General features: G+C 41.9%; 1 protein-coding gene across 15 annotated transcripts in view; it reads left to right on the top strand.

Moving 5' to 3' along the window:
- TRRAP (transformation/transcription domain associated protein) overlaps nucleotides 1-22,982 on the top strand; it is a 110,906-nt gene that overhangs the window by 7,650 nt on the left and 80,274 nt on the right. For all 15 annotated transcript variants that reach the window (XR_003793067.1, XR_003793066.1, XR_003793069.1 and 12 more), the window contains 16 exons: nucleotides 529-633; nucleotides 1,610-1,693; nucleotides 3,259-3,315; nucleotides 4,667-4,792; nucleotides 6,060-6,137; nucleotides 6,339-6,427; nucleotides 7,250-7,346; nucleotides 9,539-9,677; nucleotides 12,017-12,095; nucleotides 13,625-13,859; nucleotides 14,493-14,853; nucleotides 14,942-15,039; nucleotides 15,528-15,722; nucleotides 16,546-16,737; nucleotides 19,046-19,211; nucleotides 20,813-21,069. Coding sequence is in view for 10 of the 15 variants with exons in the window: in XM_029219909.1 (XP_029075742.1) it covers nucleotides 529-633; nucleotides 1,610-1,693; nucleotides 3,259-3,315; nucleotides 4,667-4,792; nucleotides 6,060-6,137; nucleotides 6,339-6,427; nucleotides 7,250-7,346; nucleotides 9,539-9,677; nucleotides 12,017-12,095; nucleotides 13,625-13,859; nucleotides 14,493-14,853; nucleotides 14,942-15,039; nucleotides 15,528-15,722; nucleotides 16,546-16,737; nucleotides 19,046-19,211; nucleotides 20,813-21,069 (2,358 nt within the window). In the remaining 5 variants the exon portion in view is untranslated. The remainder of the gene's footprint in view (nucleotides 1-528; nucleotides 634-1,609; nucleotides 1,694-3,258; nucleotides 3,316-4,666; nucleotides 4,793-6,059; nucleotides 6,138-6,338; nucleotides 6,428-7,249; nucleotides 7,347-9,538; nucleotides 9,678-12,016; nucleotides 12,096-13,624; nucleotides 13,860-14,492; nucleotides 14,854-14,941; nucleotides 15,040-15,527; nucleotides 15,723-16,545; nucleotides 16,738-19,045; nucleotides 19,212-20,812; nucleotides 21,070-22,982) is intronic.

Raw genomic sequence — 22,982 nt, 5'->3', positions numbered from 1 at the left:
TTGCTAAACAAAGCACTTTTATGTGGTACCAGTTCAAGATCTACCTATTTGACCTACTTTTTTAGTTGTCAGTTCTATAGACAAAATCATGAAAGCTTAGCACAGCTTATGATGTAATTAGTCCTTAGGCCCAAGGTAATTGGAGAGTACGTCAGAGGAGCTAAACAGAGCTTATGAAGGGAGACTGCTAATGAAGTTCACTTGGTGTTTTGCTCTTTTCATCTTAAATTCACCCCACATGCACACATTAGTGTCCTCCTCCTGGCAATACCGATAAGGTGTAAAAGAGGAAAATTTGGCTTACTTGATTTGGTACACAGTTGTAGAAATACTGAAAATACTGGTTTGCAGTACATGCTTTGGATTACATTTAAATAATTTACAGAACCATTTCTAAAATGGGCTCCTTCTTATTGTATGGTGGTTACCAGTGCTGGGTACAGCTGTGTGACACTTGCAGGATGCCAAAGAATTACCTTGGAACTCTTGGAAGGATTTCATATTTACATTTTTGTTTCTCTTCAACAGCAACTGCGGAAGCTCGTTCTTGAAATAATTCATAGAATACCAACCAATGAACATCTTCGCCCTCATACAAAAAATGTTTTGTCTGTTATGTTTCGCTTTCTGGAGGTAACTTTTGAGAATTTTTATTTAGCCACATTCAAAACTTTTAATGATTTTCTCACTGTAAAATCCTGCATTATACAACTTTTTCACTAAAGTTCTGATTCACATGAGTAGAAATTTTTTTAATGTCCATTTTCTTCCACTTTGCCAACCAGATTACTAAGAAAGATTATTAAATGAAAATCTTTTTTTTTTTGAGTCACTGAGGGATTGACTAGACATAGTGGGAATCTGAAAGTGGGTGGTGGTCAACAGACTCCAAGTACAGGGGTCATTGGCTTTGTGCCTCTATGTTTGTGTGTCAGGCGCAGTAGATGCATAGTAGTCAAAGAGTTGCTCAAATTCTTGGGGTTAATCCATTTGGTACCTGTTAAGCTAACCTCTGAAATTGTTTTCTTGTTGTCCTTAGTCTTGGTGTGTTTAGAATTCTGTCATGTTTCTGGGCCCCTTGGAAAGATGAGCTCTGTAGGGGGACAGAGTTGAGTTCAGATCCTGGCTCTGCCATGTATTAGCTCTGTCATGTCAGCCCCATTCTTTCCTGCCCCAAGCCTTCGCTTCCTCATAGTAAGATGTGGAAGGCACCCCCATGCCGACAGTGTAAAGTGTTAGCACAGGGCCCAGTGCATGGTGGCTGCTCACTCATTGCTCTTTTGGCAATATTTTCAAACAATGAAACGTGTCTGCTGGGCCGTTAAGACCTTGCTTCGTAGTGTGACTTGCCTTAATTGCCAGTTACTCTTTTGTCTGAGTGTTACTCTCACAGGACCTACTGGCGGGCTATACTTCAGACAGTCCACCAAAGACTGCGAAAGCTTCCTCTCTGGGACAGCTGTGTTCTGTGGGTTTATGAATTTTCTACAAACCAAATCTAAGTTGGTTGATGGAGGGTGTATATGCAGAAAATGCTTAGAAAATAGTCTTTAGATTAAAATAAGTTTTCAGAAGTATAACTCTTTTTAAATGCTTTTTTTTTTTTAAGACGGAAAATGAAGAGAATGTTCTTATTTGTCTAAGAATAATTATTGAACTACACAAACAGTTCAGGCCACCCATCACCCAAGAAGTAAGTGTTTATCTTGATAGCATTTATAAACTGTGCTGACAAATTGCTTCTGTGTGAATTTTTTACCCTCTTTTAAAGTTGACAGAACATATGCTGCTTTCAGTCATAAAAAATATCGCCTAAGTTGGGGGAAATTCTTTGTGGGTTAAACAGTGACTTTTTTCTGAATGTGTACATGAATATTTTGCTGGATTTGTTCAGTATTTGAAATGTGTTAACCAACCAAACTGGCAGGGCTCTTTGGGTGGTTCTGGTACTTACAGGTCTGAGATGCCCCAAGGCTCCAATGGCTTTTATACAAGGGTTCAGATGTGGGTTCTGAAGTCAGAGCTGGGTTTGAATCTCAGTGTGCAGTTGAGTAGCTTTGTGACAGTGGGTAAGCTCTGAGCCTTTTGGAGCCTTTTCTGTAAAATGGGGACAATCACAGTATATCCTCAAAGATTGCTTAGAGAATTAAATATAAAAGTTAAAGTTCTTGGGCTTCCCTGGTGGCTCAGTGGTTGAGAGTCCGCCTGCCGATGCAGGGGACATGGGTTCGTGCCCCGGTCCGGGAAGATCCCACATGCCGCGGAGCGGCTGGGCCCGTGAGCCATGGCCGCTGAGCCTGCACGTCCGGAGCCTGTGCTCTGCAATGGGAGAGGCCACAGCAGTGAGAGGCCCGCGTACCGCAAAAAAAAAAAAAAAAAAAAAAAAGTTCTTAGCACAGTGATTGGCATCTGCAGAGTCAGCATTAAACAGTCTGTTAGCCATAATTAAGATACTGTCTTTTCTGATGATAACCTTGGTAAATGCCTGTTGTAGATTATTTGGAAATTGAAAGACGAAATAGAATTCCTTCCATCTTGAAAACAATATTTAATGTCTTGGTGATTTCTTTTCCTTTTTCCCACCTTATGTATTTGTATGTTTACATAATCACAATACTACTGTGGATGACATTTCATATCCTGATTGTTTCCCTTCACATTATATGTAAGCGTTTTCCCAATGATAAAAAATGTTTTGTAAAGTTAATTTTTAATGGATATATAATATTCTTTCATATTCTTGGATATTTAGGGTATTTCAAAATTTTTTTTTTAATGACTAAAACTGAATATCTGTTTACAATTCAAATTATTTTGTAGACTGGGTTTATAGAAGTAGAATTACCAGATCAAAGGTGTTAATGTTTAATGCTTCTGATACATATTGTTACATTGGTTTCCAGAAAGGCTTCAGCAGTTTAAGCTTCCCTTAGTAGTATAGTATAGTATGGTTGGGGGGGGTGTCTCCTTATTTGCACTCCCTCCAACATGGTGTGCTATTACTTTTTGAAAGGCAAAAAGTGACATTTATTATCATTTTCATTCCATTGCTCTTCCTGAATTAGAACACTTGTTTTCTGTTTATCAGTCTTTTTTTGTGTGTGTGTTCACATTCATTGCCTATTTGTATCTTGAGTCTGACATTTTTCTTGCCTGTTTTGTGAGTTCTTACATATGGAAACTATTGATGTTTTTCTTATTTATTGTAAGCATTTTCTGTTTATAAATATCTTCCTAATACTGTCTGTTTTTTTTTAGATTCATCATTTTTTGGATTTTGTGAAACAGATTTACAAGGAGCTTCCAAAAGTAGTGGTATGCTGTTTTTAATATTATTTGAATTTACTGTTTATATTTATTTATTACTTCCTCATTCCAAAGGGTTGAAGGAATAATTGGAGGGATGCTAATTTTACAATGGGGAATATTTAGTGATGGTTAAAATCTAGGTTGATAAATTAGCCCTTAGAAAAAAAGAGTTCTTTTCGTTTCATTGTTTAGATTAAATACTGTATTTTTGACGTAAAAGCAATATATTCTTATTGTAGAAGTTTTGCAAAAAAGGAAAATCATCCATAATTATTCTTTCACTTATAAGCAACCATTGACGTTGGTGTTTTGTTTTGAGTTTAACTTTGTGCTTTGTAGAGATGGTTGCCCTCATATTCTTGAAGCTTTTTGGGGGAGTGGTGTATACTTTCAGCATTTTTCTGTATCTTGAAAATTTTTTCCTGTATTGAAAAAACTGTTTCCAAGCAGTGCCACCCATATAAAAGTGTGTGGAGTGGAGGAGGAAAGGCTCCTCCCTACCATGCTCTCATTTACTGGAAGGAATCACTGTTACAGAAGGGAACGTCCTTCAAGACTCGTCTGTGGCAGTCATAATTTTTAGCGACCGATAATTTTCTGTCATATGCATGTACCTTGACCATCTCCCTATTGCTGGTTTCCCCCATTTTCAATTCATTACTGTCACAAATAATGCTTTGGTAAAAATCATTGTGCATAAATGTGTTTATGTTTCAGAGTTTCTATTTTCAATTTTTTTTAAGCTTAAATTTTTTTTAAATTAACACATGGTAAAATTGACTTCTTGGTTTTTTAAGGATTTTAACCTGCTAATAGTGTATAAAACTTAAGTTGCGTTCTGAATTATCAAGTTATCATTGTGTCAACTACCATTTTGATCAAAGAAGAGCTGCTTTTCATACGAAGCTGTCTTTTTTAACATGAAGCCCAAATTTCATTGAGAACTAAGGATGCCAGTGAGGTCCTGGCCTTTTAAAATATTTTCTGTACTTTGTTTCTGTTCCATACTTGACCTCTATTTAGGAGACTATGTGGAAAGTTAATTCAGTAGGGATCAGCTCCTAGTTTCTTATCACTGGAGAGATGGGTTACATCCTCCCCGCCTCACTGAGGTGGTAATATAACATGACATACATTTCATCTTTTATCAGCCAGGAAAAAATAGTAGAAAATACAGCAGGCAAGTTTGTTTTCTGTTGTTGGAGGTGGCGGGTGTGTCTGTCATGTTATCTTCATAGTCCTGGAAAAAAAGAACACCAAGTACTGTGGGGTTGGTGCAGTATAAAAGGGTAGGACATTCGATTTCTTCACCACATGTCAGGTGTAAATGACTTCTGTTTTTTTTTTTTTTCTGTAGAACCGCTACTTTGAGAACCCTCAGGTGATCCCTGAGAACACAGTCCCCCCCCCAGAAATGGTTGGAATGATCACAACGATTGCTGTGAAAGTCAATCCTGAGCGTGAGGACAGTGAGACGAGAACAGTTAAGTGTTTCGGTTGTTTTGCTTTTTGCTTTGCTTTTATCCACGTCTCCTGCCCTTGGTAGAGGAAAAATGAGGTATTGACTTTTTAGACCACTTAAGTTTTTTGTTTTTTTCTTACACACATGGAGGGATTTAGAATAAGCAAACAAATGTGTGTGCGCGTGTGAGAGAGTGTCGCTGATTGTGCTCTGCAGGTATGCATGTGAGCTGTTGCTCACCAAATATACAAAGATAGCATCGTGGTGGAATCCAGAACCAGAAAGAGCAGCTGACCCGGCAAGGGGGCCTCCGTTCTGTCCTTAGCTTCAACATTAGTGAAGTCCCTTTAAGCTACATATAAATTTGTAGTTCAGTGCCTGACAGTGTGGGCTCTGTGGACAGAAGTTCTGGGATGATGTTACAGCTCCACCACTTGCATTTTTTGACTGTAGGAAAGTTCATGAACCGTTGTTCTGACCTTACTTTCCCTCTCATCTGAAAAATCAGTCTCGTGGAGTTTTGTGAAGGTAACGCTGGTACTGTCTGCAGCTAATGCATTAGATTTGTAGTATTTGCCACATAGGGAACATGTATGAGCATTTACTATGACTGTATTTTTATGATTGAATCAAGACTATCATCTGGATTTGTTTTACTGAAATGGTTTTGCAGAATGTTTCACTTTGAGCTAGGATAAACAGGAAATTACATTTTGAATGAAGCTTTCATTCCTTTGTTCTTCCTGAATTAGAAACTTGTTTTCTGTTTAATCAGTCTTTGTGTTTCTTTTTTTGCTTGTCTGTTCCTATCCATTTATCACCCATTTGTATTTTGAGTCTGACATTTTCCTTACCTGTTTGAGTTTTTATATATTAAGACTATTTTTTTCTTATATTTATTGTAAGCATTTTTCCTGTTTATAAATACCTATGAATAAAACTAGGTAAACTTGTACTTCTTGCTGTTTTTCTTGCAAGTAAGCAAGATAATAGATTAAAAAATTTTTTTTAATTTCTTCTGTGATTTGAATCTCTTAAGTTTTGACAAATTTTCCTGAGGTTTTTACTACAGGTATGACATTGTAAAATATGAAAACCTTTATATTAAATAACAGTTCTATGTACTTTGTTTTCAAAATAGTTTATTTCACCACAGATAATTATGAAGACGTGTCAGTATTTTCCCTTGCCTTTATTTCAGTGGGGTGATGTGCAGTAGTGGCACACTGATTAGGGCTATTCTAAGTGCCACGGGGATAACCTCAGTCCTCCTGTTCCTCTCTTGCAGCATTCCATCATTCCAAGAGGATCTCTTTCTTTGAAAGTGTTGGCAGAATTGCCCATTATTGTTGTTTTAATGTATCAGGTATGCATATTGCTTAGTAGCTTCTTGGGTTTTGGGCTTCCTATTTTACAACAAAGTTTACACCTAATTTTCTGTGGTAGATAGATGCGTATGATACACATGTGCTAACTAATGAATCTCATCACAGTTTCTTTGGTATGCCAAATTATTTTGCTATAAGCAGAGTGTCAAAGCATGACAATCTGATATGTTTGCTTTTAGCTCTACAAACTGAATATCCACAATGTTGTTGCTGAATTTGTGCCCTTGATCATGAATACCATTGCAATTCAGGTATCTGCACAAGCCAGGTGAGATTTCTTTGGTCAGTGATGTAGCTGACTACCATAGTTCTTTAATCCAAGTAAAAATGTACTTGCTGTCGTCATTTGTAAGACAAGAAAATTTTGAGTGATAAAATTTTGGTTAAACTTATATGTATTTTTGGCTTTCTGAAGTTGTATTTCGATGATGGGTGACATGTCTCAGTCTTTGGTGTCTTGTAAATTTAGAACTATCATTAGGCATTACTGTCCTCAATTACAGCTTTGGGATATTCCAGGCTCTCTCACCTTCAAGCCTTTGTTCTTGCTGTTCCTCTCAGCACGAGGGCTAGGAAGCTCTTTACCCGCTTCGTTCTTCCTCACCCATCACCCTTAATCACTGACTCGTTCATCCTTGAAGCCTCCCAGTGAAGCTTTTTCTCCAGCCTCACAGCATTCCTCCTAAGATCTTTGTCACTTGCTCTCTTGACTTGCGGCCTATCTGTCTCTAAGTCACTTGAGAGCAAGAGCTGAGGGTGAATCAGCCCTAACAGCCTCTGTGGCCACAGCAGGGGTCTTCCACTGGTCAGACAGGTGCCCTCGTGCTGTCTTCTGGGGAAGCAGGTCAGTCTCACCTTGGCTGTGGGGATTCAGATTGTGGCTGCTGCCCGGCGGCCTGGAGATCTGCCTGCTTCATGCCTTTAAGGCCTTTAAGTTAGTCGGAACTGCATAAAAGTGTAGGCGCGTTTACTGTTGCTGCTGTGTAGAAATCAACCTTTTGGACTTAGTAATTACTATAGGCTTTTAATTAATAGTAACATCACTGAAAGAGTTGAGAGCTAATATTGTTAATTTTGTTCATATCATTAGGCAACATAAGCTTTACAACAAGGAGTTATATGCTGATTTCATTGCTGCTCAGATCAAAACGTTGTCATTTTTAGCTTATATCATCAGAATTTACCAGGTAAGCTCATTGACTTTTGTTTTAAGTCAGGTTTACTGAGATATAATTTACATGCAGTAAAACTCACCTTTTGTAGGTGTACAGTTCGCTGACTGACAAATGTGTACAGTACAAATGCATACCTAACCACCAGTACATCAAAATACAGAACATTTCCATCATCCAAAAAATTCCTTTTATACGTTTGTAGTCAATTTCCTCCTCCCACCTCCAGTCCCTGGCAAGCACTGGTTTGTTTTCTGTCTCCATAGTTTTGCCTTTTCCAGAATGTCATAGAGATTAATCACTTGGTGGACAGTATTTGTAACCTTTTGAGTCTGGCTTCTTTCACTTAGCAGTAATGCTGAGATTCATCCTTGTTATATTTTATTGGTGACTTGTTACTTTTTATTCGTGGTTAGTTGTCTTAGTCTGCTCAGGCTGCCATAACAAAATACCATAGACTAGGTGTAAACAGCCAAAATTTATTTTCTCACAGTTCTGGAGCCTGGAAAATCCAAGATCAAGGTTCCAGCAGGGTTTGGTTTCTGAGGAGGCCTTTCTTCCTGGGTTGAAGGTGGCCACCTTCTTGCTGTGTCCTCCCATGGTGGTGAGGGGGACAGAGAGATCTCCTTCTCTTCTTTTATAAGGCCACAGTCCTACTGGACGAGAGCCCCACCTATGATCTCATTCAACCTGAATTACCTCCTAAAGGCTCTTATCTTCAGATACAGTCACAATGGGAGTTAGGGCTTCAACATATGAAATCTGGGGGTGCGCAGTTCAGGCCGTAGTGGTGTATCCTGTCGTACGGGTGTAATCATGGTGTCCATCCATCCATCAGCTGATGAACATTTGCGTCGTTTCCAATTTTTTTAAAGCATTTTATCAAGATATAATTCATATACCATAAAATTCACCCTTTTAAAGTGTACAGTTCAATGGTTTTTAGTTTATTCACAGATTTGTACAACCATAATCACTATTCAATTTTAGAACAGTTTTTTCTCCCGAAAAAGAAATCCGTACCAATGAGCAGTGACTTCCATTCTTCTCTGACCCACCAGCCCCTGGCAACCACTAAAGTATTTCCTGTCTTTATAGACTTGCCTGTTTCATTTTTGGCTTAATAAAGCCATATAAATATTTGCACACAGATTTTTATGCGGATGTATGAGGTTTATTGACTTTTGCTGTTATTGGAAGTTGTGTGTTATAGCAAATTATGTGGGAGAGATTGGAACTTCAAAAAATGGCATTATCAAGTAAAACTGATAAAGAGGTTTTGGAGGCTTTTTTGAGGAACCTGTAGAGTAGTTTTATTTTTGTTTTTGTTTTTCCCACTTGGAGCTGTGGTCTCTTCTTACTTAAATCATAAGAACTTGAAGGAAAAAATTGATACCTTATCTCTCACTAGTCTTACAGTTTTTTTGAATAAAACTCTTGTATAGAGGTGGTTATTCTAAAGTATGGAATAAATTTAGTCCTGATATATTCTAGAGCAATGGAATTGTATTATAATTGATCATTTTTTTAAAGATTTTATTTCAGGAAAGTAAAAATGAAAATGTGTGTGTCAAATTGTTTTTATTCTAAACTACCTTTGAAAACATTTGTAGCCTTCTCCCCCCTCCCTTTTTAATGTGTTTATCTCGATAATGATAACTTACACTAAGAAAATGGAACATTTGTAAAAAAAAAAATCTGAATTAGATACCCCTTGATATTTTAGTCAGCTTGAGTTATTGTGAATAACTTCCTGAAACACCTCAAAAGGCAGTTGTGACTGGAGCTCATTCTGAGCTGATTAAGGGTGTCTTTGGTGTCATTCACAACTTACATCAATGGGACGACTCAGTAAATAGTTTTGTTTTTTAACTTCAATATTTATTTCTTCCTCCTTCCCTCTAACAGGGAAGCAATACATATTCACTGTTGAAAGTTGGGAAAATACAGAAAATACAGGAAGGCCTCCATGATCCCATGATGTAAAAGAAACTGCTCCATGTGGCTGCCCCTCCTTCCAGGGTGGCATTGTGCACACAAACTGCTAAGACTTTTCGGATAGTACTTGTGTGCTGGGCCTATTACTTTCTGAGGGTCCTTTTAGCCAAGCTTACTCTTACTGAATTTTTTAAAAGTTTATAAAACTTGGGTTTTTCTTAACAACCGCCTATCAGTATAACTGTGTTGTTTTCCTTTTTCTTTTACAGGAGTTGGTGACTAAGTACTCTCAGCAAATGGTAAAAGGAATGTTACAGCTACTTTCAAATTGTCCAGCAGAAACTGCGCACCTCAGAAAGGAGCTTCTGATTGCCGCGAAGCACATCCTCACTACCGAGCTGCGAAACCGTACGTCTGTCTTGCCTCTGGCCACTCGCCTGTCTGTGAATGTGGGCCTGCTGGTGGTCCATTGTGTGCTGAGCCTGCAGCTTGCTCAGTATTTTGGCTCTGTGTGTCCTTTCTTTATTGCTATTTTAGGTGTATTTTTTCTCCTTTATGTGCCTCTCTACCTCCCCCTCTCTCTGCCTGCCCATCCTTCCTTCCTTCTCTCTCTCTCTCTCTCTCTCTCTCTCTCCCTCCCTCCCTCTCCCTCTCTCCCCATCTTTTTTGCCTGCCACCAGGGTTCTCCCTTTGTCTTCTCAACAGTTTCATAATTAATGTGATAATTTCCTTAGCACAGTTTATGGTCTGGGTATCTCTTAGTACTTCTCTGCCTTCTGACTGCCTGTCTTTTGACATTGCAAATAGCCATTTGCTTTCTGACTCACAGCCAGCAATCTTTAAAAGGTGAGAAGAAAACAGTGTTTTCTTTCTCCATGTTGTGAAAATGATGGAAGAGTTTTAAATGGGATGTTTTAAAATCTATTTACTGAAGTGACTGAGTTGTGTCTGGAGCACCATTGTCAGATTGATTTTCGGTATTCCTGCCATTGGAATAATAAGGACTTTGGAGGTGCATTGGGGAGCCGCGGAGCAGGAGGTTTCTCCTTGTTGAAGTGCTGACAGATTAAAAACGCTTCTCATGGTTATCAGATAACCTCTGATCCGTCACACACGACCAGGCCCTCTTTTGAGACCATAAAGCTTGGTTTCAGTCTTGTTAACGCTACAAAGACTGACAGATATCCAAGATGCTACTCTCCAAGGTTAGATCATGTTAGGCTGGTTGAATTCAGCTTTTAAAGGCTGCTGTTGCTTTTTTTTTTTTTAAACAAGATGCTTTATTTTGAAGCCCGTAGTGGTTCCCAGACTTAAACAGGTAACATCATGACATCTCAAGAAGTTTTCATTGAAAGAAACCTATAAAGAATCATGTTAAATGTTAGCCATATTATAAATACAAAACATGCATGCATATATTTAAAATTTACACATCCACTACCAAATGTTAGTGAGAACATTCCTTTGTTGGCATCCAAAATGATATCACACGGTCACCCATTTGTGCTAATCCTGAGGAGCAGTAGTTTGGGAAAACCTGACTGTTTAACAGATTTACCTGTTTCCCTAGAAAATCTGATTCTGGGTCTTTTTTTTTTTTTTTTTTGCGCGGGCCTCTCACTGTTGTGGCCTCTCCTGTTGCGGAGCACAGGCTCCGGACGTGCAGGCTGAGCGGCCACGGCTCACAGGCCCAGCCGCTCCGCGGCATGTGGGATCCCCCCGGACCGGGTCACAAACCCGCGTCCCCTGCATCGGCAGGCGGACCCTCAACCACTGCGCCACCAAGGAAGCCCCTGATTCTGGGTCTTGAATGCGATCTGGAAGCCAGTGCCGTGCAACTTAATTTCTTCTCTGCACGCATCACTCATCCCCGCAGCCGGCCCTCCGGCATGTGGGGTCTCAGCCCTTTGCATCTTTCCTTTGTGCCTCCTTCCTCCTGGCCACCTCGCCGTGGGTAGCGGGGCACGTCCCCTCCTCCGACCTCAGGGACTACTTGTGGCTTCTCTCATTTTTCTTCCTGTGCTGCCTGGCTGTAGGAGGCATCTCTCCAGTGTGCATGTGTCTTGTATCTTTGATCCTCAGTAGCTATTTGCTGGCAAAGAATGTACTGTTTGCTCTACTGTTTGCCACCCTGTGTGCGCAACCTCAGAAACGCCGGTTGTCCCTGAGTGGGGACCAGCTGTTCCACCCCGAGAGGGCCTCAGCCTGCAGAGGAGCGGGGGGAGGTTTGGTGGTGGCTCTGCCTGGGACCCCTAACTTGGGACCCATGCCTGTGAGAACTCTAGGATGTCCTAGACCTTTGTAATTCCTATGGAGAAGTATCCTTATTTCTCCGTAATGACTAACCTTACAGTCTTGAAGAAGGACGACTTCAGGGCAGTGAATAAAGGGGCCTTTAGGGAGTACTGTCCCCTTGGGTGGATCATGCCAGCTTTTAAGGACAGTGGACAGCACCTCCCTTGAAGCACTGGGGGCGAGTTCCCCTCCAGCGATACGAGGCTCACGGTTTCTTAGTTTATTCTCTGACACTGAATGTGATCCTGACTGCGTCTCTGTGACACGTGGCTGGTGTGGCCCAGCACAGCCAGCGTCTTAGACTAAAGTAGCTCGTGTGCCTTCATGTTCCCCACGCTGCCCCACATCTGCATTGCTCGTTGGTACAGGCTGGCTCCTGTGAAAGTACTATTAAGTGACTTACACACACCTGGTTTGGTTGGTGATGTATGCAATGGATGTTTGTGTTCCAGAGTTCATTCCTTGCATGGACAAGCTGTTTGATGAATCCATACTAATTGGCTCAGGATATACTGCTCGAGAGACTCTCAGGTATGATGTTGAACCCGTGATATCTGGTCTATTCAGTGCCAGGGACCGTGGATCCTGACACTTCCTTAGCATTTCAACGAGCGTGGACTGTTGGGCCTTTTCCTCTCCCATTGGATTTAGAATTGCGGGAAGTTTCGGAAACGCCTTAGTTTGCTTCTAGTGCCTTGGCTTAATCAGAGTAGTTGTCTTGATTTAAATTGTAGGTAGAACTATCTGACTAGTGTTAGTTGTTTTGCTTTCTAAGTAGTAAATGCACCTTTTTATTAAAAAAAGAGTATTTGATAACCTGCTACGAAGAAAGGAGAGAAAACTTTGGTTCTCCATAAGGAGATCAACTAACGTGGCTAATATTTTGAACTGTTTCCTCCTAGTCTTTATTTCTCATGCATTTTATAAAATAAATATAGTTGTGATCATGCTCATTATTTCTAAAGGAAAGAATTAACATTTAATCATCTTTCACAATGTAAAATGGGTCAACATTAGTCATTTTTTGGTTCTAACAAGGGAGGTGTGATTGATCGTATGAAAAATATGCAGAATATTCTGAATATGGTGTAGACGGTTCACTGTGTTTTCTGTATAAAACACTGTTGTAAAATATCGAGTAAGACATTCTTTATAACTTGGGGTTGAACCCGCCTGAATGGATGTTAGATTGAAACCCTCCAGTGGTTTCTGTCGGTCGCCCTTAGACAAAACCCAGACTCTTGACCATGGCATGCGGCCCCCGCGGGGTTTGACTCTGCTCCCTCTGCCTGACCTGCTGCGGCCACGCGGGCCTCTGCGGCTCCTCGGCTCCCCCAGGCAGTTCCCAATCAGGGCCTTGACCTGCCAGTTTCCTCCAGATGGAAATGTCCCTGGCTGAGGTCACAGAGCCGATGTCACCTCGGAGGGGCTTTCTCTGGCCCCCACCAGTTTTTCTCCTGGTGCCTTTTCACATCTCCTGCAGCACTTAGCAACTTGCACAGTTGATTTCTTTACTCGTGTGTTCCCCCCCGCCCCGGAAATAAGCTTCCTGAGGACAGGAGCTCTATTTACTGGGGTCACTGGCATCCCTGGTGCTGGGCGCAGTGTCTGGCACATGGCAGGTGTCCAGACGTTCAGTGAGTGAAAGTGCTGGGTGGCCTGAACACTACCATTGCGGCTCAATAAAATATATGGTATATAAGGTGTTATTTGACAGAGGCTGTTCAGCTTTGAGCAGCAGAACCCATTTAGTGCACAATCAAGCTGGTAGTTACTTCTGCTCAGGTTAACTAGATGTGCTGGTATAAACATGATGTGCACAAAGTTAACCTTTTTAATTTAGAAAGTAAAGATTTAAGCAAAAAGACAAGACCTGAGCCTTCTAATCATGTAGCTGGGAGGAAGTAACAAGGGGGAAACTGGGACCCTATAAAGCGTGCCCCAGATGAGCCATCCCACTGGGGGTGTTCCTGGGGCGCAGGTAGTGGTGGAGATGGTGGCCCACAGCCGAGGCGGGTGGGGCCGCTGAGATGCAAACTAGCAGAGGTCTCTGCCCGCAGGCCCCTTGCCTACAGCACGCTGGCCGACCTTGTGCACCACGTCCGTCAGCACCTGCCCCTCAGTGACCTCTCCCTCGCCGTCCAGCTCTTCGCCAAGAATATTGATGACGAGTCCCTGCCCAGCAGCATCCAGACCATGTCCTGCAAGCTCCTGCTCAACCTGGTGGACTGCATCCGCTCCAAGAGCGAGCAGGAGAGCGGCAATGGGCGGGATGTGCTGATGCGGATGCTGGAGGTACCGGTTCCCTCCGCGTCGTCACCGCACGGCGCTCCACTCACATGAGCCTTTGCTGGCAGTTCACGGGCCGCCCAGTTGCCAGCTTGGTCCTGGGTGTTTAGACCACCTGGGTTCAAACCCCCACCACCCCATCAACTAGCCAAGGATCCTTGGGCGAGATGCTTGACCTGCCAGTTGCTGGTCTGCCTGTCTTCTAACCAGGGACAGTCACAGTGTCTGCTTCCTAGGGTTGTTTGAGATGAGTTGGGCAGCGCGTGAGCTCTTAGCATAGTTCCTGGCGAGTAATCAGGAGAGGTGTTTTCTGGGACACCGCCTAGCCAAGTGCTACCTTATCTGTGAACTTCTCTGGAGGGATACCCAGGGTGCCTGGGTCAGGGGTAGATAGTGTGGATCCCGGAGCAGTCCCTGGTCGCATCCAGGCCCTGCTCATCAGGCCAGTCACCCAGCTCTCCTGAGCTGTTTCTCCACGGGTGAAGTGGAGATGGTGACACTTGCTGTAGTACCTGTGGGGGAAAAGCACCAACTTCAGCAGGTGGTTTCAGAGAGAGTTTTTTTCTGTCTTCTGGAAGGGTTGTTGGCCTATTGAAGGGGAATGATTTTTGTCTCCCCTCTACTTTCTCTTCCTGACAGGTTTTTGTTCTCAAATTCCACACCATTGCGAGGTACCAGCTCTCTGCCATTTTTAAGAAGTGCAAGCCTCAGTCGGAACTCGGAGCCGTGGAAGCAGCTCTGCCGGGGGTGCCCGCGGCCCCCGCAGCTCCCGGCCCTGCCCCTTCCCCAGCCCCCGTTCCCACCCCGGCCCCGCCCCCGCCCCCCACCCCTGCCACCCCTGTGACGCCAGCCCCCGTGCCTCCCTTTGAGAAGCAAGGAGAAAAGGACAAGGAAGACAAGCAGACATTCCAAGTCACGGATTGCCGGAGTTTGGTAAAAACCTTGGTCTGTGGCGTCAAGACAATCACGTGGGGCATAACGTCGTGCAAAGCGCCTGGTGGTAATTGTGCTCTTGAATCACTTTGACAAATGATGTTTTTCATAGAGTGGGTTTTATTCACACTAACTTATTGTGCTCTCTTTTCCAGAAGCTCAGTTCATTCCCAACAAGCAGTTGCAGCCCAAAGAGACTCAGATTTACATAAAACTTGTAAAATATGCAATGCAGGCTTTAGATATTTATCAGGTAAGGCAGTGAGTGCCCTCAAACCAGGCTCCTGAGTGTGGAAAATGCCTCTTAGAATTAGAGGTGCTAGTGATGGAAGGGGTCTCAGAAATCTGTTACTATTTGGATGGTCTAGAGTATTCATATACCGAGGTTTGCTTTTGTTCTGTAGCATAGGGTTGCATTTATGGTGAGAATTCCTGTGTCAGTGTATTTTGAGGGGCAGATGGTGTAAAGGGAATGCAATAGAAACGATATTTAATTTTACTAAATTTCTTACTGTTTTAAACACCTAATGAAGGTTTTTGTTTTCTGACGTCTTTTTTTTTTCCCCCTGCAAATTTAAGGTGAAAATAGAGAATTTAAAAGATTTGGGAGGGGGGAGGTGGCGGAGATTTGTTATCTAATTCAAATACCCTGTTTTAAGTATTCAGTTGATCTGATTGTGTATTGGAATATATTCAGAGATATTCAGTTTTAATTCCCGTGTGTTTTTTTTCCCATGCTAGGTCCAGATAGCAGGAAATGGACAGACATACATTCGAGTAGCAAACTGCCAAACTGTTAGAATGAAGGAAGAGAAGGAGGTATTGGAGCACTTCGCCGGCGTCTTCACGATGATGAACCCATTAACATTTAAAGAAATCTTTCAGACTACAGTCCCTTATATGGTGGAAAGAATCTCAAAAAATTACGCTCTTCAGGTATGACACTCTTTTCTTATGTTCTTTCAGCATGTGTCGAGTACTTGGTATTCCTTTTATTTTGTAAGTGATATGCCTAAGGATAGTGCTGTAGAGCAAAATTTAGAGAACTATTAGGCTGTAGTAAAAAAAAAAATTTCAAAAGTTTAAGATGCTTTGGACCACTTCCTTTCATAGTAGAAATTAAATACGTGTTAGCTGTAGGCTCTTGGTCCTTGATGGTGACAATAAAATGACAGATTAAGTACTTAAGTGAACTCCACTCAGTGCTCAAATCGGTTTTGTTGTTTTTCTTTTGGTGGATAATTCATTTCTTGAAGTGTCTGATACAGATTTGATTTTGTAATTTTGGAAAGTTCATTATTTTTTCTTGAATCTGCTTTGGGGAAGTAATGATTTTTTTTTTTTTTTAACTGTGAAATAATGTGTGTTGTTTTAAGCCATTGCACTTGGGGGTAATTTGTTACAAAGTAATAGGTAACTGATACAATTGCCATATGGTAGTTTTCTTTTCTTTCTTTTCTTTTTTTTTTTTCACAACTCACACACACACACTGTATTCTATTTTTACAAGAGATAAATAGACTGACACCAAGCATTGTGAATGGATGACCACAACAAAAGCAACAATGACTGCAGTTACCAAACACGAAACACACTCACACTATGTTGTAATATTGACATTCAGTCCAGGAATCCTCCACTGTAACAGCTCCTTTACTTTGCAGTGAAAATTGATTTGTATATTTTTTGCCCCTGAGTCCTTGTGGGATTTTTTTTTGGAAGTAATGATTTTTGTCACATGTGTTTCTTGTTTTGACAGATTGTTGCCAATTCCTTCTTGGCAAATCCTACTACCTCTGCTCTGTTTGCTACAATTCTGGTGGAATATCTCCTGGACCGCCTGCCAGAAATGGGCTCCAATGTGGAACTCTCCAACCTGTACCTCAAGCTGTTCAAGTTGGTCTTTGGCTCCGTCTCCCTCTTTGCAGCTGAAAACGAACAAATGCTGAAGGTAAACTCAGATCCAAGCTGTGCATTGTGTTTGGGTTTTTTTGTTGTTGCTTTTTAATTTTCTTCATTTTGAACAGAAACTGGCGTTGCTCTTTATATTTATAAATATTGTAATATTGAATTAATAAATGTTTACAACGAATCAGGGCCAAGTGTAGAAAACATTTCATGTGTTTCTAAAGCAGAGCTTAATCTATTTGTCTCCTAATCCAAAATGAACACTTCAGAGCTTTCGTGGTAGGCAGGGGCTGTCATTAGTCTTGGCACCCTGATTTTCTTTTTTAAACTCATTTCTTTGTGGACCACACAAGTAGTGTAGGAGCACACTGTGCTTTTTTTTTTTTTTTTAAATTGAGTGACGCAGAAGACTATAAGAGGAAAAAACATCTTACCTCTCAGATCCAATGGGAAATGGTTGGCTGTGTAACAGTTCTCATCACATACCCATCTTCCACAGCACATCTTCTCTGTGTTCATATTTTCTGTGGCAGCACATAAACATCCCATTTCAGGACTATTTGTTCATTTTCCCCTCTGAATCAAGAGCTCTAGCCAATTTGTGTCCTTTATTAAGACCATCTGGGAGGGATGTGTCTCATAACACATTTTTATAGATGACTAATCCTATACGTGTAATTTTATCTCATCAGTTATTTGATTCTAGCAAATGGCAGAAACCAATGCATGGTTACATCATCCACTAAAGGCAGCAGATGGAACAAAAACCTTATCAAAATTCTCTTCCACTTAATTTCTGTAGAAGGTTGAATATTATCATCAGTTCTGTCTGAAGAGAGATGTTTTCCCATAGAGGAAAAGATCTGTTTTTTTCTGAAGTAAATATATAGGTGGTGATATAAAGCACCAGGAATTTGTGCTTTTATGTGACAGTTTCCTCCATTTTTTCAGTTATATAGTAATCAGTTGTCAACAACCTTGACATTACTTCTGTGTTAGTATAAAAAGAAAATATTCAAATTTTTAGAAAGATATAAAATATTTAATAGTCTTTGTCCACATAATTTGGTATCTTCAAATAATTGCATTTTTGCCTATATCTGGGACAACTATGTAGAACAACAACCAACAAAAAAGAGAATAAAATCTAATAGATTAGACAAGTCTAATGATGGGGTTTTGGAATATTGTTCAAGAAAGATGTTCAAAGAATAATTTCATAGAACGTTTTGTCATGAGACTAATATATGTGACTTATCCATAAAAGAAATATATCTTGCCATATACAGTAACAGACTTGTAATTGTATCACTGACTATACAGGTACTTTACAGTTCACAGTTCACTTTAAATACACCTGCAAAAAAATTCACATCAAACTTAACCTGTCACATGTCAAAACTAGGATTTGAAGTACAAGATAAAAAACTAATCTGTCTTAAAATGCTGATTAAACTTACTATAAGCTAATAAAATGCTCATGAACACGTTTTTCGATTAAGTCTTCTAAAACGTTACCATCTCAAATGTCTTTTGAGGTTCTTCCAAACTTTGCATGTATGGTATTTGGTAGTGAAGTTTCAGTTCCTTTAGGTTGCATTTTGCATTCTGATAGTTAAGGAACAGGCTTCTTTCATTTTGTTTGATTTTTTTTTAAAGTTTATTTTATTTTATAAATTTATTTATTTATTTATTTTTGGCTGCATTAGGTCTTCATTGCAACGTGCGGGCTTACTCTAGTTGCGGCGAGCGGGGGCTAGTCTTCGTTGTGGTGCGTGGGCTTCTCATTGCGGTGGCTTCTCTTGTTGCAGAGCGCGGGCTCTAGGTGCACGGGCTTCAGCAGTTGTGGCACACGGGCTCAGTAGTTGTGGCTCGTGGGCTCTAGAGCTCAGGCTCAGTAGTTGTGGTTCACGGGCTTAGTTGCTCCGTAGCATGTGGGACCTTCCCGGACCAGGGATTGAACCCGTGTCCCCTGCATTGGCAGGTGGATTCTTAACTACTGTGCTACCAGGGAAGTCCCTCATCTTGTTTGATTATTTGGTCTCATGAAGGACTGTTCACAAGAACAGCAGAGCTCACAGGCCCTCCAGTTCCTGTTGCAAAGTGTCTGCTCAGCATCATGTACCTACATAGTAAGATGGGAACCTAGTAAATGCTTCTTTCACAGCCAAACTGGTGGAAGCGTACATATGTTTTAAAAGAAATTAATTTGAGTCAAATAACAGTTGGAAAATTTTTGTTTTGTTTTTCCTTTTAGAATAAATTCATCAAAATTACCTTCCATTCCTATCTTTTTGCAGTGAACCCTCCTCGTTTAGAGCTTGTTAACCTGCCTTTTCTCCATCCTGCAGCCTCACCTGCACAAGATCGTGAACAGCTCAATGGAGCTCGCCCAGACTGCCAAAGAACCCTATAACTACTTCCTGCTGCTTCGAGCCTTGTTCCGCTCCATCGGGGGAGGTAGCCATGATCTCCTGTATCAGGAATTTTTGCCTCTCCTTCCAAATCTACTGCAAGGTCAGCGCAGTGATGTTGGTTGCCTTTTAGTCTTGTGTGCGTGCATGGGTCTTGCTTCCCTTGGTTGCTGGGGTTCCTGCTCTGCACCTGGTGAAGGTCATGGTGAGGGGATGTATGTACATGTCCCCTGCAGTGTGTGTATGTGTGTGTCCATCCCTGTGTCCTCTCTTTAAAGGCAGTACATCTTTAAAGGGATGGGTTTTTCTCCCTGCTCAGAGTTGAATGGGAGTTGGAAGGTCTTAGTTACCCCGGTTAGGACTTTGTTACATTTTTGTAGCGTTTGATAAGCAGTTCTAGAAAGTGGTTTAGTAAGGTCAGGGATCCCTAGATTGAAAGAGAATCAGAACAAGAAGGGAAAAAAACAAGTTACAAAGCTGATATAAGCTTTATATAAAATACATAAAAATATGTTTATATTTTTATCTAGTTGCTAACTTGCATAGACAGAATTCTTTTATTCCTGTGTGTTAGGAATGCTTTCAAGGTATATATAACTAAAAGGGATATTGGGTCCAGTGAATGTTTACAGGTATGAACTGACTAGAAACACTATCCTAGGAATTTTTTTTTTTTTGTAAGGGTGAGCGCTTGGCAAGGGATTGAATCTTCACAACTGGGAAATCCTTGAAAATGATGAATGTAACATGGCCCTACGTCCCCCAGGCCAGGTGCTTAAAGAGGCCCATAGTCAGGCTCTGTCGTCTGTGTTTGACCCCGTCCCCAGTCTTCCCCAGCCTGCGCCCTCTGCTCTGATCAGTCTGATTTTCCCTCCTGCGCTCTTCCCAGCCTTACTTCTCCCCACCTGGTTTTGTTCAAGTACATCCCCTCCTTGGGAACTTAGCTGTGCCCTCTCCTCACCCACCTTCTCCTTTGGATTCTGAATCTGGTGTGGCTGCTGTGTGATGCCTTGGCCTTCCCTGATAGCTCCTCTTTCTTCAGCCTCAGCTGCCTGGGACGTGCCTTTGCGGCCACTGTTACTTGCTTTTCTCTTTCCACTTGTCTTTAAGGTTCTGTGGGCAGGTGCTGATCTGATATGTCTTAGGAAGGGGCTCAGTAAATACTTGGTTACCCTCGTGAAAAGTTGGGGGGTTGTGTTTATGAGCAGGAAGCTCCTCCCATTTATAAAAACCGAAAGTGGATTTTTTTTTTTAATGTTTATTTTAGAGCATAGACATCAACTGTGGTTTACTGGAAATCTGAAAAAACACGTAAGGTTATAAACATCAAGCTTGATATGGACACGTCATATTGGAGTCTGTTTCTTTAGACTGGGCTTATTCATAGCATGACATGATTTTTAAAAGTTTGATGTATAATATTTATTAGTCCTTAATATTAATTTAATCAATATTAAATAGTATTAATTGTAACTGAAACTATGTGCAGCCTGCTGTTGTCACCACGAATAAGGTAGACGGAAGAGGTCACAGGGTACAGTTACAGAACAGATTTAGCTAATACAGAAATTATAAGGCGTAAAAAGCCTTCCTATTATCGAGTTGATGTTTATGTGAAAAGGCGGGTCACTTACTCTGTACAGTTAACTTGGGCATGTGTCTGGGAAGTAACTTCCCCCTGACGGCCTCACACCCTGTGTTTAGGGCTGAACATGCTGCAGAGTGGCCTCCACAAGCAGCACATGAAGGACCTCTTCGTGGAGTTGTGTCTCACGGTGCCCGTGCGGCTGAGCTCGCTCCTGCCCTATCTGCCCATGTTGATGGACCCCTTGGTGTCGGCTCTCAACGGGTCGCAGACGTTGGTCAGCCAAGGCCTGAGGACTCTGGAGTTGTGTGTGGACAACCTGCAGCCCGACTTCCTCTATGACCACATCCAGCCGGTGCGCGCAGAGCTCATGCAGGTAAGTCTGCGTTTCCGTGCCGCCAGCAGAGGGCGCCAGGACTTACGTATCTAGTTCTCACTGAGGATTTTAGGCTGTCAGTTTCAGAAGTGACTGGCCACTGTTGAGGTCGCCGTGCGGAGTGGTGGGCTCCCTGCTCTCTGGTGGGCTACTGGTGTAGCCTTCAACTTGCTGTGTGAGTCTTCTGGCTTATGAAACGATGTCAAGAAATATTGCAGGTATTGAGTGAATATTTGTTTTGCAGTATTGATCTCCTTTCAGAGGGCTTACACAGTGTCATGTTCTCGTGAAGTTGATGACTTGGGAAGGCAGGTGTTAAATGGCTGCTGTTTCTTCCAGGGAGATCCTCTCTTTATCCAGGAGAGATGTTGAGTTGCACAGTAGAGATGCAAACTTGTAAAGGAAGTAGAGCTGTCTGGCCACCCCCAAAGGAAACAGAGCAGATAAGAAAGGAGGCAGTTTTGAAGCCATTTTATATTTTTGGTCATTAGAGCTCAGTGTCAGATATCAGGTTATTCCTTCATGTTTTGCTGATGGTAATGATTTGTAATGTGGTTGGTAATTGTTCAAGATTCAGGCTGCCTGTTGCTTACTCACCTGCCCCTTTGGTGTAGAGTATTTGGCCCCAAGTAGGTAGTCCAAATGCCAGCTTTCTGTGATGGGCAGTAACTCAAGTACAGGAGTCTCTGGACAGTAGGTTGGAGGTGCAACCAGGACTCGCTTGCCAGTCCTGAAATTTAGATCTTGGGCTCCATCTAGGCAGGAGAGCATGGCCTAGAGGTTGGGTTGGAGCCTCCAGGTCCAAGTCCAGTCATTTGGAGGCTTGACTGACTCTCAAGCCTGAGCGGAGAACAGGACCGTTGGTTCTGGAAGGCAGGCCGTGGGCCCGACCCAAGGCTGGGTGAGCTTCCTGTGGGAAGAGGAAGCAAGGATGGGTTCTTGGGCCTCTTGCCCTTCTGTGAGGCAGACAGCCCCAGGGAGAATTGGGTCAGGGCTGCTTCTTGCTTTCGGAGGCACAGTTACCCTACCTGCTGGACAACTGGCAGAGTACCGTCAACCCGCTACGAACCTGTGCGAGTGCTGGGAGATTGGATCCTCCCGTTCCCAGTGCCACCCCCTCCTGGGGAGGTAAGCAGAAGACCCCTCTCCTGAGGATACCTGAGCTTTGGGTGGGCCAGGTGGAGGGTAAGGAGTCTTAGACTACATCTCTCGACAGTCATGAAGGGAAGCCTCTTTGGACCTACAGGAATGTAAGAGAAATTGGAATTTTGCTTTTAAGAAGAGTTCCAAGATTTTATGTTGACTGTCATTGGACACTAATACCTGGCATTGTTACAGAAGGTGGTCTAAGAAAATAGGTTTAAATAGTGAGCTATGGTGATTTTCAGGGCTTATGATAATTTAGGTGAAAAGGTGTGGGAAAACTGACAGTGTTTTGGAACAATTGAGTACGTCTCTGTTCCTTATACTAATTGTGAGTACAAGGTACACAGTAACTCATTTTTCCCGTAATGCAGGTCCCTTTATGATCACTGTTTTCCCTCTTCACTGTCCTTTGTAATATCAGATTTGAAATGTAAAAGGTAGTTTGTGTATCATGTTTGTAAGTTATAAAGCCTAATAATAGAAGTAAAAACCTGAGAAGGCACCGTCTAGCCCAAGGCCAAGAACTGTGGCAGCAAATCGTGTTTTCCTCTCTGCTCCCCCATCCCATTTTGTATATCTGCCCAAACAATGTGTTGTTCAGTTTTCTCGCCTTTGAGCTCTGCACTGTTTATGACATGCTACCATTTGTACTGCAGGAGCATGGAAGAACATTTATATTTATATGTGCATTTTCTGTAAAGTCATACGATTTCTCTGGAAGGACACACCTGACTAACATCGTTGGTTTCCAGAAGGGAACTGTGTGT

The sequence above is a fragment of the Monodon monoceros genome, unplaced genomic scaffold (assembly GCF_005190385.1).
Source record: "Monodon monoceros isolate NGI ecotype Baffin Bay Population unplaced genomic scaffold, NGI_Narwhal_1 Super_Scaffold_13, whole genome shotgun sequence".
Classification (NCBI taxonomy): domain Eukaryota; kingdom Metazoa; phylum Chordata; class Mammalia; order Artiodactyla; family Monodontidae; genus Monodon; species Monodon monoceros.
Note: the sequence above shows the minus strand (reverse complement) of the source record. Positions and strands in the feature narration are given on the sequence as shown.